Source organism: Adiantum capillus-veneris, chromosome 5, assembly GCF_014529385.1.
Source record: "Adiantum capillus-veneris isolate H3 chromosome 5, ASM1452938v2, whole genome shotgun sequence".
Taxonomy (NCBI): Eukaryota; Viridiplantae; Streptophyta; class Polypodiopsida; order Polypodiales; family Pteridaceae; genus Adiantum; species Adiantum capillus-veneris.
Window position 1 is genome coordinate 29,490,505 of NC_140935.1, and position 19,986 is coordinate 29,510,490.

Here is a 19,986-nt window from a genome sequence, read left to right on the forward strand (position 1 = left end):
TGATGTCCGGAATGTCATCTCTTCAAGTGCATTGATTGTGGGATATGCCCAATAGGGACAGGGCCAAGAAGCTCTGACTGGCTGTTCGAATATCGTCTCTTCAAGTGCATTGATTGTGCAATATGCTCGATAAGGACATGGCCAAGAAGCTATGGCTGGCTATTTCCAACATGCAAAGCGAGGACATTTCTCGATGTAATCACCTATTATTGCGTCTTGTAGGCATGTGGCAATTTGAATGATGCTAATGATGATATGGACAACAAATTTCACGATGATATTGTTTGTCAGGGATTGCTAAAAAAAGAAGTTGTGCTTGGCATTGCCTGGGACAACATGTATATCAAATATGGTGTTCTTCATAAAGCACAAAAATTTCTTGAGGAGCCTCTTGTACAGAATGTTGTCTCTTGGAAGGCATTGATTTCAGGATATGTAGAACAAGGGCATGGCTACAAATACGTGGTGTACTTCAAAAGCACAATGAGTTCTTGAGGGACTGAAGCAAGCACATCTCTTGAGATGCAATCGCCTATGCTTGCATCTTGAAGGTATGTGGCAATTTGGAAGATGCTGAGATGGGAAAAAGCCTTGGGCTATTTTCAAGCAGATGCAAAGTGAGGAATCACTCCAAATGCAATCACCTATGTTTTCGTCTTGAAGGCATGTGGCATCGCGTTCATGTCCAAAATTTTGTCATAAAATCTAATATCTAACCAACCCAAATGATTTCCTCATAGTAAACTGATTATTTAATGTGGGAGAATAGATGGGAACAAGGGTTAGAATATAGACATGTGCTTTCAGGTCTATCTCAACACGGGGCCAATGGTAAAGGGGTCCAAATGAGAGATGATATGTCAAAGAACAAGGCTAGCTAATGGAGCTTAAAGACCTTAGGGGTAGCTTTATTAAAGGCCTCCAACGGTTAGTGTTAAAAGTCCTTTGACCTTAGGTAAGCTAGGGATGTGCTTGAGGTGGGAACCCGGCCCAAGCTTGAGGTGCTTTTTGTGCTTGCTGACTAAGGTGCTTGAGGTGCTTGTTGTCTAAGGTGCTTGTCGTGCTTGTTGACTAAGGTGCTTGAGGTGCTTAATGACTAAGGTGCTAAGGTGCTCTATGACTAAGGTGCTTGAGGGGGTAAGGTGCTCCACAAAAGTCAACATGATCCCTACTCAAGGGGGGGTCGAGCCCTCATTCTAAGGGCTAGAGTGAGAACACAGACACCCTCACACAATGCAAGATTGGTACAAAGAAAACATCTAGGACACTTGTTAAGCTCCTCCTCATGTTGCCCTCATGGTGTGCCTAAAGCCTATTGGTTGGCCTCCCAAGGGGTCCAATGATAATTTAGTTAATTTAATTAATGGTTTATGCATTTATCAAGTCCTCTCCCTCAAAGGGGAAAGGGGGACACTTGTCCCAAGGTTAGCATGCTTGCTTGATATGCACCCTGCATGTGATTGGGCAGGCTTGAAGGGATCCAATAAGCTTCTTTCATGAGCTAGAAGAGGGGATTGACCAAGGAAGCTAGGGGCTACCTTGGGGGGTAAAATCTCCCCCCCCCCCCCCCCCCCCCCCCCCCCCCCCCCCCCAACACACACACACACACACACACACACACACACTCATTGTGTGAAGTGCAAAGTGCAAATGCTCCATCTCCTTCTCCAAGCAAGTAGAGAAGTTGAGAGCCTACACCAACACTCTTGGCTATGGAATGCAAATCCAACCAAGAGCTATGCTTCAATGCTTAAGCTTATCATCTTCTCCATCTTCATTACTATGCTATTATGTATGCTAGCAAGAAGAGTGATGATAAGTGAGGAACTACTTCTTTTTCGTATGAATGTTTCTTCTTCCTCTTCCCTACCCTCATTCCCCGCTAGCTCTCTCCACCTTTGAAGGTGTTTGAGGCCTTGGGACTGAGGTTGGGGATAGTTAATGTTTTTTTTACAAAGTCTATGTTATGCTCGTGGCAAGAAGCTTTCCATGTTCATTGCATCACCTAGGTCACAAGGAGCACAAAGATTGTATTGTACCAAGTCTCTCTTGATGGGAGAATCTATAATACAAAAGCCTATTGGAGGGGGACCGGCTCCACATAAATCCGGTCCTCTATTGTTGTCAAGTTCTCTAAACTCTCCCTCTTGCAAAAGTATTGTTCATGCCAAGTTAATTAAGTACTATGATTATGTTGCTACCATCAATTAAGTTCACCCTCTATGTTCTCAAAGTAGTCTCACAAAAAATGCTCTCTTTAATTCTCCTAATTCTGCTATTCTCAAATTTCATAGGCCATTTCCATCACAAATGTCGTCTCTTCAAGTGCATTGATTGCGGGATATGCCCAATATGACAGGGCCAAGAAGCTATGGCTGGCTATTTCCAACATGCAAAGTGAGGATATTTCTCCTAATGTAATCACCTATTCTTGCATCTTGAAAGCATGTGGCACTACGTAGGAGCACGATCAGATGTGGTGCTCTTGAGAAAGCACAAAAGGTGCTTGACCAACTTTTTTTCAGAAATGTCGTCTCTTGGAATGCATTGATTGTGGGACATGCTCAACAAAAAAAGCTCGAAACATATATCATGTAACCCTTTACATAAGAGGACAACACCCTCCAACAATCAAGCTACTGCTTATTGAGTAGTAATCGAAAACAAAGGGAAGTCCCGCTCTAGTTCTGATGAGATCAGGTGCATCTGTCCAAACAACCCACATTGGGCGATCCACCTGGTAGGACGAGCAAGGGAGAATCACCATGCCTCAACTCGTAGAGTTGACTATGGCTTATAATTCAAAAAAATGCATAATCGGGAGCTCTCCAACTTGAAACATGCATCCCACAATCCTTTACATGCGTCACTCTTTTAGATTGCAATGATAGCGAGATGTGCCAAAGAGGGGCAAGGCCAAGAAGCTCTAGACTATTTTCAATTGATGCGAAGCAAGCACATTTCTCTATATGCAATCACCTACGCCTGCATCTTGGAGGCATGTGGTACAATGCATAATCACAAGCTCTCTATCTCGAAACATACATCCAACAACATTTTACTTGCATCGTTCTCTCAGATTGCACGGATTGGCTAAACAGGGACAAGGCCAGGAAGATCTAGACTCTTTTCAGCTAATGTGAAACGAGCGCATCTCTCTATCACCTATGCTTGCATCTCCAAGGCATGTGGCAATTTAGAAGATACTAAGATAGGCAAAAGAACTTACGATCATACTGCTAGTCAAGGACTGTCAAAAAATTTTTTATGCTTGGCATTGCCATAGTTGACATGTATGCCAAATGTGGCAGGGCTAGGAAGCCCTGGGCTTTTTTCAAAAAATATATCACTTCAAGTGTTGGACTTAGAGCCAGACAACGAGAATTCACAATGAGATTGCTAATTGCGTACATTGATTCTATAATATATCCAACTCCGTTATTGCAAGCAAGCTCTGATACAGAGTCAAAGTATGCCATTGCCATTTCAATTGTTATGGATACTCCAAAGCTTTGTTGTGAAATAGCATTGTACTTGGATTGGTGCAAATACTCACAAATTGTTCTGATTTTTATTTTAATTGTAAAATGTTCAAAGTTAGAAAAATGTTTCATGCATCCTACTTAAATTTCAAACCTTCCTGATGTTGTCATGTTTCATTGTAGTCAACGTATAAAGAAGCTTGGACACAACTCCTGTACATTTACATACAATATTTGAGTGTGCGGTGAGTAAGAACTACGACATTTTACTCTTGATCGCTGAGAACACTGTGAAATGAACGCACTGAAAATTGTACGCTACTGTGGGAATGGCACGTTCCCTTGTATTATAAAAATTGGGGAGGACTGTGCAAACTCCCCCATGCAAGGAGACTTGCATGTTTCCTTTAAAAAAAAAAAAAAAAAAGGGAACAATATCTAAAAGTAAACATATTTCAAATGATCAGCATCATCAATTTCTATAAATTATAACCCTTTTTATGGTTCTTTTGCAAGGTACATGGATACAAAATGGGGCATTGCAATTGTAACGTACTAGAGGCAATACCAATTAAAAACTAGGGAAACATGCTTTGATGAACGGTAACAAACTTTCTCTCTCTTTCTCTTTCCTGATCTCTCTTTCCATTTTCTTCTTGCGCATGTATACTCTTGTTGAATCTTCATGATGGGATTGGTAGTCAGGGGTTGCTTGATATGTATGCAGAATGTGTTGCCCTCACCAAAAGCACGTAAGTTCTTGATGGACGTCATTTCTAGGATGTCTCTTGAGCACGTTGATTGTTGGATATGCCCAATATGGATGGGTTCTTTTAACCAATGCGAATCGAAGACTTCTCTATACATGACCTTGCACTATAACTAGACTGCCTCGTTAGCCTTATTCATGTCACATTGATAACAAGCTAAATAGATTAGAGAACAACATGTTTAAATTTGTCCTTGGCTTTTAAATTGTATTAACTCTTTGACTCATTCTACGTCAATACATCAATACGATACTTGCATTATAAACATCAAACAGTTTCATTGATATGTATAATTCCGTTCTCAATTCATTTATGTTCTTCTTTCATGTTCTTAAACCAAATGGTCCTCAAATCATGTCAATGCAGCTAACGAAGCACTCTAGTTGAAAAATAATATAACACAATATTAACATTAATCTCTTGATGTGGACAAGCTGAAATCATTTGAAAAACTCCAGCGCCTGGTTTTGAATGCAGAACCTTGCGACGTGGCGGAAGGGCGAATAGGCAAAAGGAACGCAGCAGGTGAAGGCAGCATCATGGATTCTTCAGGTTTTTCGCAAGAACAGATAAGAGCTGCAACTGCCATGCTCGTAGCAGCAGCAACGGATGGATTGTCTTCACAACCAAACCCACGTGCTTACATGGAAACCCTCGCCTCTGGTTTTGCAGAAGCCTCTGCTATGCCACCTCTTTCTCACAAGTTTGCAACCCTTGTCAGGGCCTCTCAAGCTGATGGTGGTGATGATGAGCAGGAACCAGATGATGAAGAAGAAAAATACCTTGTTGGGTTCACTGAAGTGAACGTTGTAGGCTTGCAGTATTATCATGGCACTGTGAACAACAGGGAGATGGTCAGATTGGTAAGAGAACCCCACAATGTGTACGACCGGAATGCTATTCGTGTTGATAACATGTATGGAGAGCAAGTAGGGCATATTGAGAGATACAAAGCATGTCACCTTGCTCCCCTGGTCGATAATGGGTTGGCTGTCATTGAGGGCATTATTCCCCGTGGTAGCAAGAATACGTATCGCATGCCTTGCCAAGTCTTTGTCTTCAGCAAAGACACTGCCATGCCTACAGTGCTCAACAGACTTGTACGAAGTGGGCTTGCTGTTACCACCCCAAATGACCCTAATTTTGTGCAGCTTACTGCTATGACTGTCCCTGAGAACATGAAAAGCACACAGGAAGAGGCAGGAAAAAGTATTGATGAAATTTTTGACACTCTAATCTTGAACCAGAAGAAGGTTTCTGCTGCTATGGAGCCTGCACCTCTTATAACAACCCCTCTGTATTCTCATCAGAAGGAGGCTTTGGCGTGGCTTGCTGAGAGGGAGAACTCAAATGACTTGCCCCCTTTTTGGCAAGAACAGGCTGAAAGAAAGGGGAGTGCAAGGAAGTTTTATGTGAACAGTCTTACAAACTTCATGACGGATCAAAAACCAGATCCTTTTAGAGGAGGTATCCTTGCTGATGAGATGGGTTTGGGCAAGACCCTGACGCTTGTCTCTCTCATTGCAACAAACAAGCTGGCAATGTCTCATTCTTTGGTGGGTGAAACACAAGTTGAAGAGCCCACTTCATCCAGGCCTCTTAAGAAGCAAAAGCTTGATAGCCTAGAATCTCATATCGATGACAAAAGCGTCTCTCAAGCAACTTTGGTTGTTTGCCCTTTGTCAGTGATGTCCATTTGGATAGGCCAACTCGAGGAACATACGCTACCGGGGAGTCTTAAGGTCTACCTTTATCATGGGGCCGACCGAACCAGGAAGGCTAATGTCTTAAGTAGGCATGATATTGTCCTAACAACCTATAACATTCTGGCAGCTGAAGGGAATGATTTAAGGTCTCCTCTACAAAAAGTAAGGTGGCTTCGCGTTATTCTTGATGAGGCTCACATTATAAAAAATCCAAATGCTGGGATGTCTCAGGCAGCATTTTCCTTGAAAGCAGAAAGAAGATGGGCAGTCACTGGAACTCCAATACAGAATGGGGCCAAAGATCTCTGCAGCCTCATGATGTTTCTGAAGCTCCAGCCTTTGGATGACAAGTCGTTTTGGAACCGAACAATCCAGCGCCCATTGTTGAGTGGAGATGCATCTGGGTTTATTCGACTGCAGGTGAGAATTGCATTGCTGAGCTTTCTCTGACATATATATATGTTTAATCAAGCCAAATGTTTCCATGCAATTTGTAAACTTGAGTGGAGTCACTTGCTGAAGGCTTTTGGTCTTTAAAATGCAATACTTAGTTTCGTTGGTTCTAATTTTTTTATATCTAGGCTTTGTTGATGACAATTGCACTTCGAAGAACCAAAGACATGAAGGTTGATGATAAAAGGATAGTAGAGTTGCCGCAAAAAACTGTAAACATCCATACTGTAGACCTTAATGAGGAAGATCGACAGATTTATGATAGAGTGGAGCTGGAAGGCAAGCGATTGGTTGGTCAATATGTTGCATCTGGAACAGTTCTTCAAAATTACAGTACTATCTTACAAATCATTTTACGCCTACGCCAGATATGTGATCATTCTAGTCTTTGTCCTCTGAAAGAAGGTTTCCTAGATACCTTCTCTGATATGAAAGGTAAGGAATATTCTGCCTCCACCTCTACAATGGCAGCTATTATTCTGGCAATTTGGGGAAAAGATCATGTATATTGCCAAAAGCGAAACATGTACAATGCTACACTGCTACACTGCTGACTGCCTTGAAGCTACATGTTAGGAGGATTAAAAATCATGGAGCATAGTTGTCTTCTTAAATTGTCAAGTTTGTGCACAATATGCATTGGCTGTTAACTTCTCATCGAGAAGTGTGCTTGCTTGCTATTATGATAAGATAAATAAAGAAGCATGATCAAGGCTTCATTGCCATTGAAAAGCATGAGCCACATACTAAGCCGGCCCTGTTAATATGATAAATAGTACAAATTAACATTCTGATAGTCATCATCTGTGGGCACACAGTGATGAATAAATAGTACTCTCTCTCTCTCTCTCTCTCTCTCTCTCTCTCTCTCACACACACACACACACACACACACACACACACACACACACACACACACACACACACACATTAGTCTTTCTTTCAGCGCACATACTTTGTGTTAGATTCACCAGTTTGTAACTTGTTGGTCTCATAGGTCATTTTGGCCTTTTGTAGACGTTAATATATCATTTCATCTCTTCTCTCTCTCTCTCTCTCTCTCTCTCTCTCTCTCTCTCTTCCCCCCGCCCCCCCCCCCCCCCCCTCCCCCCCCCCCCCCTCGGCCCCAAACCACTATTAGCGATAGAAACGAGGGATGGGGCAAAAGGCCATCCAGGGGATGGGGGTAAAAATAATAATTTAAAGATGATCGGCTTTTGTAAGGTTTTTTCATACACTTGATCTGTATTTTGAGACCATTACATCAATCACAAATTTGCAAGAAACGTAGCCATATTAGCATTGAGCAGACGACCACAATGGGGCATTGATGGCGTGGTAAATAAACTTGAGTTTACAATCTAGACAAAACGCCCAACTGTGAGGGGATTGCACACTCTGATATCTAGGCAAATAGCAATGGATTTTTATCTTTGATCTTCCAAGGACTTGGGGAGGGCATGATGGTCATTGGTATTTGGATCATTATCGACAGATTCATCAAGCAGGCTCATGTCTTATCCATAGTTTTTTAAAACGCCAATCAATTTATCAATCGTCAAATGCAGATGGGTTCAAAGACTCATACGAGTAAAGAAGGCAATGAAGGCGGATCACTTGGCTAAACCGTTCATCTTGTATATGTTCAAATTACATGGCATGCCTAAATCTATCGTGTTTGATAGAGGCCTCAGTTTCACGAGCTTGTTTTGGAGAGTAGTGTGGGAGAATATAGGCACAAAGTGTAAATTCCCTTCGTCGATTCATGCATAAACTGATGGGTAGTCGGAAATAGCCAACTCAACGGTTTTGGATTTATTGAAGTCCTATATTTCGAACAACAAGACTCAATGGAGAAGTATTTGCCATCGGTGAAGTTTGCTTACAACAACAACACTGCTCACATGTCTATGGGGAAGGAGCTGTTGAGATTGTTGAGGCTGTCAGAAAGGGTCCAACAATTCTATGCACCAAGGAAATTTTTGTTGAAGCAGATCAATATACACAGGATTTGGAGTCTGCTTTTGCTAAGGTCAAGGAGGCGTTGGAGAAGTCTTAAGCACAGTATAAGAAGGCAATAGACAAGCATCAATGTGACTTGTAGTTGAAGTAGAATGATTGGGTGCTCGTTCGGTTTGAGAAAGCACATCTGCAAAAGGGGAAGGGTAAGGAGAGGCTGTTCCCAAAGCTTTCTATGCGATATGATGGGCCCTTTCAATTCAAGTAAAGATAAACGATGTATCCTTCCGACTGAAGGTGCCAAATACTTTAGAGACTAGGTACTTGAAGAGGGATGTAATGTGCAGCGGAAGAGAATGATGGTGTAAGCTGAGGATGAGTGATCAATGAGTGCTCAAGGTTCCTTTTACTGAGAGGAAGGGAGAGCCTTCCTTACTTAATGAGAGAGAAAGTGCAATGACCAAAACAAGAGAGTGGAAATTGTGAGAGAATAGTGCTAGAGAGAGAGAGAGAGAGAGAGAGAGAGAGAGAGAGAGAGAGAGAGAGAGAGAGAGAGAGACGACACCAGATGGGGTCCCAAACCCCCCTCCAAGGGCCCTCTCTATTGCTAGAGAGGTATTTGCTTTAGATTGCACAAGTTTGGTACAATGGTTCTAACTGTTGTGGTGCTTGACAACGATGATGACGACGGCGGCGGTGATGAGGTCGAGGCTCTGCTTAAAACTGAAAACGCTAGGGATGCTGATGGAATTTGGATCATGCGGCAAAGCTAATGGGCTGATCTGTCGCCGGTGACGCCGATGATGGCTGAAAACTGAAAAACGCTGACCTCGTCGTCGCAATGGGAAGATTGACCGCGGCGATGCAAGGCTGATCTGATCGGCGGTATGCCGATGGTGAGCAAAAACGTTGCTGACTGAAAATGCTGATGTCCAAAAACGCTAGTGCTCCTGCTGAGAAAATGCTAGAGAGCTTGGGAAGTGCGAACACTGCTTGGCCACTGTGCTCCTGTGTCTGCTCTCTGTCTTTTGCCTTCTCCAAGCGCCCCATGGCTTTAGATATAGGTGCAAACTCTTGGGTCAAGCAGTTTGGGTGAATTCCCACGATTTGGAATGCCATAAGTGACTTTAATAATAAAGTGACTATAAGAGGTGGTTCATATGAAGTTTGGGAAAATAGGTTCATGCGGTAAAAAATGCTCATGCTGGGTACTGGGTAATGACGCTAGTGATCATGGGTTGTGCAATCGAGGGTATGCAGCTACTCTAAGTGCTTGGACATGCCATCTTGCGTACAGGGCCCAAGCTCACAAAGGTGCCAAAACACTCCCTAGGCTACCTAAACGCTAGCAGTAGGTAGAGCTTGTCCACATGCACATAGGGTTAGATGTGCACGTGACATCTCCCCCTTTTCAAGATGAGGTACTGGTATCGAGCTGCATAGCTTCTTTATAGTCCGCCAACAACTTAGGGTAATTTGTGAAAAAAGCTTCATCAACCCACACTACCTCGTAGGTTCCTCGATCTATGAACTTCAAAAGGTAATGTCGTGCTTGTTTCTTTGATCCATGGCGAAACCGATGCAGCAAAATCTACTGCAGTTCCATGACTTCTGCTTCATCAATGATCTCAGGTTCTTCTTCGGAAATGTCCTTTTGTAAGGTGCAGCGGAAGTGAATGTTGAACTGTGCTCAAGATGAGTGCTCCGAACTGTGCTCAAGGGTTCCTTTTACTTACGGAAGGGAGAGCCTTCCGTTCCTTTTAGTGAGAGAGTGCAAATGATCACAAACAAAGTGGAGAACACTGTGAATGAAGGTGTTGAGACTGAGAGATATAGAGAGAAGAATATGACACTAGAATGTTGTCAAACCCTCCTCCAAAGGCCCCACTCTCTATGGCGAGAGCGGTCTACTATTGATTGCACAAATCTCTACAATGCTTTGGACTTGCCGATGATGTCGACGACGATGAGGACGACGACAAAGACGGGCTGAAAACTGAAAACGCCAAGGGCTGAAATCTGCAAATTTTTATTTGCTGAATTCTGACTTTATGTCGGTGATGACAATGCAACGACGATGCGCTGAAAACGGAGATGCTGAAATCTGCGTTTTCCGGGCTGAATCTGCAAACGCTCGTTAATCTAACCGTGCGGCGAGGATCTGCTGTGGAAGGTGAGATCTGCGAGGTTCGGGACTTCTACTGCGGTGTCTTGATGCTGAAAACTGAAAATGCTGATGCTTTTGGGTGTTTTGTCGCGAAGGATCTGCAAAACGTTGAGTGGGCTGCTGATCCAAAAACGCTAGGGCTGATTTTGTGCTGATGCGAAAACGCTACGGATCTGCTGTGTCTTGCTGTTGCCGGGGCTGATCTGCAATGCAAAAATGCCAGGGGTTGGATTGATGCAAAACCGCTAGGCTGTCTATAGGCTCAAAACGCTAGGTTCACCACCGGGGAAGGTCTTGCTGGGAAGGTGCCTGTTGAACTCTTGTTCTTGCTGCCTCTTTTGCCTGGATTAGCTAGCGCTAGCTTGTCACATGACACATCCAACCCTATGTGTCCGTGGACAGTGTCCGCGGACAAGCTAAAGCACGACAAGGGTTCAGTCAATCCCCTCAGTCTAGATTAGAAGTGTTCTGGCACTTTTGTGAGTCTGTTCGCAGACCGTGCATTTCCAGACACTTAGATTAGATGCATATCCTCTGGTTGCACACAACATGATCATAAGTATTCCCATCAGAATCCATCAGAATCCTTCAGGGGAATTTTCCAGTGCATTTAGCCTATTTTCCCTATTTTTGACATTTTTCACTTATTATTTTTAAGTGACTTCTGTTGGAAAGTAGGTATGGTAAATTGAGTAAGTTTGTATATAAGCAAACCTAAACTAGCACTAATTGGCAGAAGAGGCAGCAGGAGCACACGCTCAACATGCAACTTCTCAGCAGAACCCCCAAGAGGCCTAGCGTTTTTACTCCACAGCATCAACCTAGCGTTTTTGGACCAGATCAGCCAGCGTTTTTGCTTTTGCAGATCCCTGACGACAGAAGACTCAACAAGAGACCTATCGTTTTGCAGTTGCAGGCCATCCGGCGACAACAAAGCCATTTTCAGCCCTAGCGTTTTTGATTTGCAGATCAGCCCCTGCGTTTTGCAGATTCACCGCGACGGAACATCAAGAAACCTCAGCGTTTTCAGTTTTCAGCCTTGAGACATCGCAGATAAAGTTCCGAACCTCGCAGATCTCATCTTCCCGCAGTAGCTCCTCGCCGCACGGTCAGTTTCCGTAAGGTTTACAGTTTCAGCCCGGAAAACACAGATTTCAGCATCTGCATTTTCAGCGCGTCGTCATCGCATCGTTGCCATCGACATCGTCACCGACATAGAGTCAGAAATCAGCTGATAGAAGATTTGCAGATTTCAGCCCTTAGCGTTTTCAGATTTCAGCTGTCTCGTCATCGTCCTCATCGTCGTCAACATCATCGGCAAGTCCAAGCAGTGTAGAGATTTGTGCAATCATAAGTAGACCGCTCTCGCCATAGAGAGTGGGGCCTTCGGAGGAGGGTTTTACGTCTCTGGTATCGTATTCTCTCTCTATCTCTCAGTCTCATACACTTGCACGGACAGTGTCCATTCACTTTGTTTGTGATCATTGCACTCTCATTAAGAACGGAAGGCTCTCCCTTCCATAAGAACAAAAGGAACCTTGAGCACAGTTCGAAGCACTCATCTTGAGCAAAGTTCAAACGTTCACTTCCGCTGCACATAACATTGGTATCAGAGCTTTGGCAGTGTTCTGTATCACTCAAGGAAAGAACCACAAGAATCACAAGAATTTTTTTGCTTGTTGCGGTCGCATGAACTCAAGTTCGCTTGGGCGTGTCGATTCCTAATCGTGTTTTTGAAGAGTGACAGGAATCCCAGGAAAGAAGAGCTTGTCCAGCCTCCCCTTGTGCCTCTTTTCACTCATTGAGAGCGGACCGTGCACTTAGCGGCCGACCAATCGACGTGAGGTGAAAAAGCAACCTTGTTGTGAGCGCAAGGCCGCCAAGGGGTGCGCCCGCGGAAAAGAGCAGAACTTGGGTGAAGAGAAGATCCTTCTCTAACACAGATTGCAAGCGAAGGAAGCACCTCAAGAACCTCGAGAACCTCAAGAACTCAAGACCCTCAAGAACCCAAGAACCAAGACCCCCAAGAACCCAAGTTCCTTGTGAACTTAAGAACCCAAGACCACAAGAACCCACAACTTCAGTGGATGGTCATCACTCGAAGCGGAATGGATACTTCGCTTGGAGGTGATGAGCATGAGAGAGGTGAAGAAGAATTTTTCCCACCAGGAGGTTTTTCCGACCCCCCTTCCCCCCCCCCCTTCCCCATCTACGTCAAGGATTGCACTAACTCCTATGGAGGAGTTGGAGCAGATGTTTATGGACAGTAAGTTAGAACGCGAAGCACGAAATGCAGAAAGAAGGACAGAATTTGATCGCGAATGCAAAGAAAGAAAAGCAGAAATGGATCGTAGACACGCAGAAAGAGAGCGTGAGCAAGAGTTGTTGTGACTCTTTCTCAAGTGTAGGCACAGATGCAAGAGATTCGGGAAAAGGGGACTCTCTCAGTCTCTTCTTCTCCAAAGCATGACACACATGATTTGCATGATGATAAGCATGATGATTTGCATGACAATGATAAGCATGATGATTTAGATGATACTGATGAGCATGATGATTTGCATGATCAAGATGTGATTTCTCACAAGAATGATGAGTTGCATGAAGAAGATGTGATTGTTCACAAGAAAGATGATGTGTTAGTGGATACTTTTTCTAGCGAAGCTAACCTCGTTGCAGATTCGATCAATCATGAAAGATCGATCTTGGCTCTCGAGCCTAGGTCCAAAGAACCCCTTCAGGAAGAACTTGGCTCTCGAGCCTAGATCCAAAGAACCCTCACAGGAAGTACTATGTGTTCGCACGATTTGTCAACACGCATTGTACGAGTGTTTCATTCGTGATCATTTCCTGTATTTTAGTCAGTGTCTTTATTTGTGCGTGCAAGTGAATGAGACTGAGAGAAGGAGAGAGAAGAGATACGACACCGAGAGGTTGTAAAACCCTCCTCCGAAGGCTCCACTCTCGTCGGCGAGAGTGGTCTACTTTGATTGCACAAAGGTGTACAATGCGTATGCAATGGACTGATGCAATGGGACTATGCCGATGACGACGACGGTGATGACGACGACGACTCGATGGCTGAACTCTGTAGGCTTCTAATCGCTGAATTCGGGGACTGTTTCGGTGGCTGAAAATGACTGTTTTAGCTGTGTATTGTTGGGCTAAACTTGGGGAACAATCTGCAACCTGATTGGGGCTGATCTGCTACTGAGTCATGGCTGAAAACTGCTTTTGTAAAGGGCTGAGATCTGCGTTTTTACCCATGCTGAAAAACGTTGGATAGGCTGAGGTTCTGCTGCGGCTTAAGGCTGAAAACAAAAACGCTGATGGTTCCTGTTGCTTAGCAAAACGCTGGTGCTGATCTGGGACAGCAAACCAAAAACGCTATGATGCTTGCAAAAACGCCAATGCTGATCTGTGGAAAAACGCCCGCAAATCTGGAAATTCTAATGGCGATCATGAGAATCTGCTGTCGCTATGATGCTGAGGGTGATGGCGATGGCCTGCTGTGGAAACGCCAAGGATGGGAACTTGCCCGCGATGATGGAGGTCCAAAAACGCTAGGGGTGCTGAGGGGGGGGGGTTACTGTTGAGAAGTTGCATGTTGAGCAGGAAGCTCCTGCTGCCTCTTCTGCAAGAAAGTGCTAACTTGGGTTTGCTTATATATTAACTTAGCAAAATTGCCCTACCTACTTTTGTTGGAAAGTCACTTAAAAAATAATAAGTGAAAATAACCAATAAATAGGAAAATAGGCTAAATGCACTGGAAAATTCCCCTAACTGATGCTAATGGATTCTGATGGGAATTCCGATGATCATGCTGTGTGCAACTGGAGGATATGCATCTATGCTAAGTGACTGGGCATGCACGGTCTACGAATAGACTCACAAAAGTGCTAGATCATTGCTAATCTAGACTGATTGAACCCTGCTGTGGTGTAGCTTGTCCACGGACACATAGGGTTGGGATGTGTCACGTGACATCCCCTCCTTTTCAAAGTGAGGTACTGGTACCGAATTGTATGGCGTCCAGGGAGATCGCCAACAGCATCCGGAATCCTGGAAGAGACTCTTCGCCGGCCCACTCTGTTGTGTGGGTCGAGTGGTACTTGAACTTCGTAAAGGTCTGCAACGCTTGCTTCTTTGGGCCGCGCTGAAAGCGAGACAAAGTCTTCTGTGGCTCCTTCGATGCTTCAACTTCGTCTAGAGACCTGCTTCTTTCGCCTTCAAGTATCTCCATGGCTGAAAATTCTTGAAACAATCTCCAACACAAAACCATGAACATACCCATTCCATGTAAAGTGAAGGAAAAAAACTGGTCTTTCTAAAGACTGTGTATGCAATGTAGATGAACATAGAGACGGAGTGACAACCCGTTCATCAAACACATGCAAACAATGCGATCGAATCTTTTCTGTTTGATCAAAATCAATCAATTGTGGCATACCACAATGGAAATGCCCATGCTTGGTGCTCATACTATCATGTGCTCGTTCGGAAACTGTGTCATGCCAAGGAAGAGACATGGAATGCGACTTCCTTACATACAAACTTTTCAGCTTTTCACGAAAAATCCGCATACATTCGTGCTCATCCATGAGAGAAACGTGCTCAACATACAATATGTCATGCCTAGGAAAAGGGATCACATAACGATGCTGACTAAAATACAAGAAAACTTCACGAATGAAACACTCGAACAATGCGTGCGTATCAATCATGCGAACACATAATACTTCCTGTTAGGGTTCCTTGGACCAAGGCTCGAGAGCCAAGATCGCTTCTTCGGGATCTATCGAATCTTCTTGTGGGGGATCTGTGGACCTCGACTTGAAAGCCAAGATCGATTCTTGGTGATTGATTGAATCTACAACGAGGTTAGCTTCGCTAGGAAAAGCATCCACTAACACATCATCCTTGTGAACAATCACATCATCTTCATGCAATTCATCATGCTTGTGAGAAATCACATCTTGATCATGCAAATCATCATGCTTGTCATTGTCATCCAAATCATTATGCAAATCATTGGCATCCAAATCATCATGCTTATCATTGTGCTTCGAATCATCATGTAAGTCATTGTCAATCAAATCATCATCATGCTTCACACAATCATGCAAATCCTGTGTGTCATGCAGTGGAGAAGAAGAGACTGAGAGAGTCTCCGTCTCCTGAATCTCTTGCATCTGCGTCCGCACGGGATACAAGAGTCGCAAGAACTCTTGCATGTGTCGGTCGTGCCGTTCTTGGCTTGCCTTTCTTTCGGCTTCTCTTTCTGCTTTTTCTTCTGCGTGTCTGCGTTTCATTTCTGCCATTCTTTCCATAAACATCTGCTTTAACTCCTCCGTAGGAGTTAGTGCAATCTTTGTCGTAGATGGGGAAGGGTCGGAAAAACCTCCTGGTGGGGAAGATTCTTCTTCGCCTCTCTCATGCTCATCACCTCCAAGCGAAGTATCCATTCCGCTTCGAGTGATGATCATTCTGAAGTCGTGGGTTCTTGTGGGTTCTTGGGGGTCTTGGGTTCTTAAGTTCACGAGGAACTTGGGTTCTTGAGGGTCTTGGTTCTTGAGGTCCTTGATTCGTGAGAATCTTGGGTTCTTGAGTCTTGAGGGCTTGGGTTCTTGAGGTTTTCTTTTGTTTGCAAATGGCGTTGGAGAAGGATCTTCTCTTCACCCGAGTTCTACCCTTTTCTGCGGGCGCACCCCTTGGCGGCTTTGCGCTCACACCAAGGTTGCTTTTTCCCACCTCACGTCGATTGGCCAGCCGCTAAGTGCACGGTCCTCTCTCAATGAGTGAAAAGAGACACAAGGGGAGGCTCGACAAGCCCTTCTTTCTTGGGATTCCTGTCACTCTTCAACAAAACACGATTAGGAATTGCCACGCCCAAGTAAACTCGGGTTCGTGCGATCGCAACAAGCCAAAAAAATTCTTGTGGTTCTTTCCTTGAGTAATGCAAAACACTTCCAAAGCTCTGATACCAATGTTAGGTGCAGCGGAATGAATGTTGTATTTTCTCAAGATTAGTGATCTTTATTGCTCAAGGTTCCTTTTAGTTCTTAGGGAAAGAGAGAGCTTTCCGTCTGTAGAGTGCTGTGGTCACGAACAAAGTGAGTGGATTGTGCGTGCAAGTGAATGAGACTGAGAGAAGGAGAGAGAAGAGATACGACACCGAGAGGTTGTAAAACCCTCCTCCGAAGGCCCCACTCTCATCGGCGAGAGTGGTCTACTTTGATTGCACAAAGGTGTACAATGCGTATGCAATGGACTGATGCAATGGGACTATGCTGATGACGACGACGACTCGATGGCTGAAATCTGTAGGCTTCTAATCGCTGAATTCGGGGACTGTTTCGGTGGCTGAAAATGACTGTTTTAGCTGCGTATTGTTGGGCTAAACTTGGGGAACAATCTGCAACCTGATTGGGGCTGATCTGCTACTAAGTCATGGCTGAAAACTGCTTTTGTAAAGGGCTGAGATCTGCATTTTTACCCATGCTGAAAAATGCTGGACAGGCTGAGGTTCTGCTGCGGCTTAAGGCTGAAAACAAAAACGCTGATGGTTCCTGTGCTTAGCAAAACGCTGGTGCTGATCTGGGACAGCAAACCAAAAACGCTATGATGCTTGCAAAAACGCCAATGCTGATCTGGGGAAAAACGCCCGCAAATTTGGAAATTCTGATGGCGATCATGAGAATCTGTTGTTGCTATGATGCTAAGGGTGATGGCGATGGCCTGTTGTGGAAACGCCAAGGATGGGAACTTGCCCGTGATGATGGAGGTCCAAAAACGCTGGGGGTGCTGAGGGGGGGGTACTGTTGAGAAGTTGCCTGTTGAGCGGGAAGCTCCTGCTGCCTCTTCTGCCAGAAAGTGCTAACTTGGGTTTGCTTATATATTAACTTAGCAAAATTGCCCTACCTACTTTTGTTGGAAAGTCACTTAAAAATAATAAGTGAAAATAATGAATAAATAGGAAAATAGGCTAAATGCACCGGAAAATTCCCCTAACTGATGCTAATGGATTTTGATGGGAATTCCGATGATCATGCTGTGTGCAACCGGAGGATATGCATCTATGCTAAGTGCCTGGGCATGCACGGTCTACGAATAGACTCACAAAAGTGCCAGATCACTGCTAATCTAGACTGACTGAACCCTGCTGTGGTGTAGCTTGTCCACGGACACATAGGGTTGGGATGTGTCACGTGACAATGACACATTCGTAGCACGAGCACATGAAAGTATGAGCAGCAAGCATGGGCATTTTCATTGTGAATTGCCATAGTTGCTTGCTTTAGATCATAAGAGAGATTCAATCTTATTGTTTGCGTGTGTGTGGTGAACGGTTTGGCACTCCGCCTCCTTGTTCATCTACATTGCATGCACAGTCTTTGAGGAAGACAAGATTTTTTCCACTCACTTTACATGGAATGGGTATGTTCATGTTTATGTGTTGGAAATGGTTTCAAGAATTTTCAGCCATGGAGATTCTTGAAGAAGAAAGAAGCATGGCTTTCGACGAAGTTGAAGCATTGAAGGAGCCACAGAAGACTTTGTGCGCTTTCGGCGCGGCCCAAAGAAGCAAGCGTTGCATCCCTTTATGAAGTTCAAGTACAGCATGACCCACACATCAGAGTGGGTCGGTGAAGAGTCCCTTCCAGGATTCCGGATGCTATTGGCAATCTCCCTCGATGCCATACAGTTCGGTACCAGTATCTCACTTTGAAAAGGAGGGGATGTCACGTGACACATCCAACCCTATGTGTCCGTGGACAAGCTACAACACGACAAGGGTTCAATCAGCCCTCTCAGTCTAGATTAGAAGTGTTCTGGCACTTTTGTGAGTCTATTCGCAGACCGTGCATGTCCAGACACTTAGATTAGATGCATATCCTCTGGTTGCACACAACATGATCATAAGCATTTCCATTAGAATCCATCAGAATCCTTCAGGGCAATTTTCCAGTGCATTTAGCATATTTTCCCTATTTTTGACATTTTTCGCTTAGTATTTTTAAGTGACTTTTGTTGGAAAGTAGGTAGGGCAAATTGAGTAAGTTTGTATATAAGCAAACTTAGACTAGCACTAATTGGCAGAAGAGGCAGCAGGAGCACATGCTCAAAAGGCAACTTCTCAGCAGAACCCCCAAGAGGCCTAGCGTTTTTGCTCCACAGCATCAATCTAGCGTTTTTGGACCAGATCAGTCAGCGTTTTTATCCCTGGCGACAGAAGACTCAACAAGAGACCTACCGTTTTGTAGTTGCAGGCCATCCGGCGACAACAGAGCCATTTTCAGCCCTAGCGTTTTTGATTTGCAGATCAGCCCCAGCGTTTTCCAGATTCACCGCGACGGAACATCAAGAAACCTCAGCGTTTTCAGTTTTCAGCCTTGAGACATCGCAGATAAAGTTCCGAACCTCGCAGATCTCACCTTCCCGCAGCAATTCCTCGCCGCACGGTCAGTTTCCGCAAGGTTTACAGTTTCAGCCCGGAAAACACAGATTTCAGCATCTGTGTTTTCAGCGCGTCGTCGTCGCATTGTCACCATCGACATTGTCACCGACATAGAGTCAGAAATCAGCAGATAGAAGATTTGCAGATTTCAGCCCTTAGCGTTTTCAGATTTCAGCCGTCTTGTCGTCGTCCTCATCGTCGTCATCGTCGGCAAGTCCAAGCATTGTAGAGATTTGTGCAATCATAAGTAGACCGCTCTCGCCATAGCGAGTGGGGCCTTCGGAGGAGGGTTTTACAACGTCTCTGGTGTCGTATTCTCTCTCTATCTCTCAGTCTCATACACTTGCACGCACAGTGTCCATTCACTTTGTTTGTGATCATTGCACTCTCTCATTAAGAACGGAAGGCTCTCCCTTCCATAAGAACAAAAGGAACCTTGAGCACAGTTCGGAGCACTCATCTTGAGCAAAGTTCAAACATTCACTTCCGCTGCACCTTACATAGCTTTTCTTATATAGTGCCTGACTCGATGTCACGTGACACATCTAACCCTATGTGTACGTGGACAAGCTACTTCATGACAAGGGTTCAATTCAGTTCAGTCAATCTAGAATAGGAAGCGATCTGGCACTTTTGTGAGTCTGTTCGCAGACCGTGCATGTCCAGACACTTAGATTAGATGCATATCCTCTGGTTGCACACAGCATGATCATCAGATTTCCATCAGAACCCATCAGGAGCATTTTTACAGTGCATAGACCTATTTTCCCTATTTTTGACATTTTTCACTTATTATTTTTAAGTGACTTTTGTTGGGAACTAGGTAGGGCAATTTTGATAGCCAAGTACATAAAGAAACCTAGCGCCAACTTTTCTGGCAGAAGAGGCAGCAGGAACTCCGCGTTCAACATAGAACTTCTCAGCAAGACCCCCATCAGCAAAGACCTAGCGTTTTTTCTACAGACAGCCCAACATTTTTGCATGCAATTCA

At 44.4% G+C, this 19,986-nt stretch overlaps 1 protein-coding gene across 1 annotated transcript in view; it reads left to right on the forward strand.

Moving 5' to 3' along the window:
- The first annotated feature begins 4,700 nt into the window (after positions 1–4,700).
- LOC147457070 (DNA/RNA helicase protein) overlaps positions 4,701–19,986 on the forward strand; it is an 84,677-nt gene continuing 69,391 nt past the window's right edge. Inside the window, exons 1-2 of the mRNA XM_086512093.1 lie at positions 4,701–6,378; positions 6,540–6,846. Coding sequence (XP_086368219.1) covers positions 4,792–6,378; positions 6,540–6,846 — 1,894 coding nt within the window. The 5' untranslated portion in view covers positions 4,701–4,791. The remainder of the gene's footprint in view (positions 6,379–6,539; positions 6,847–19,986) is intronic.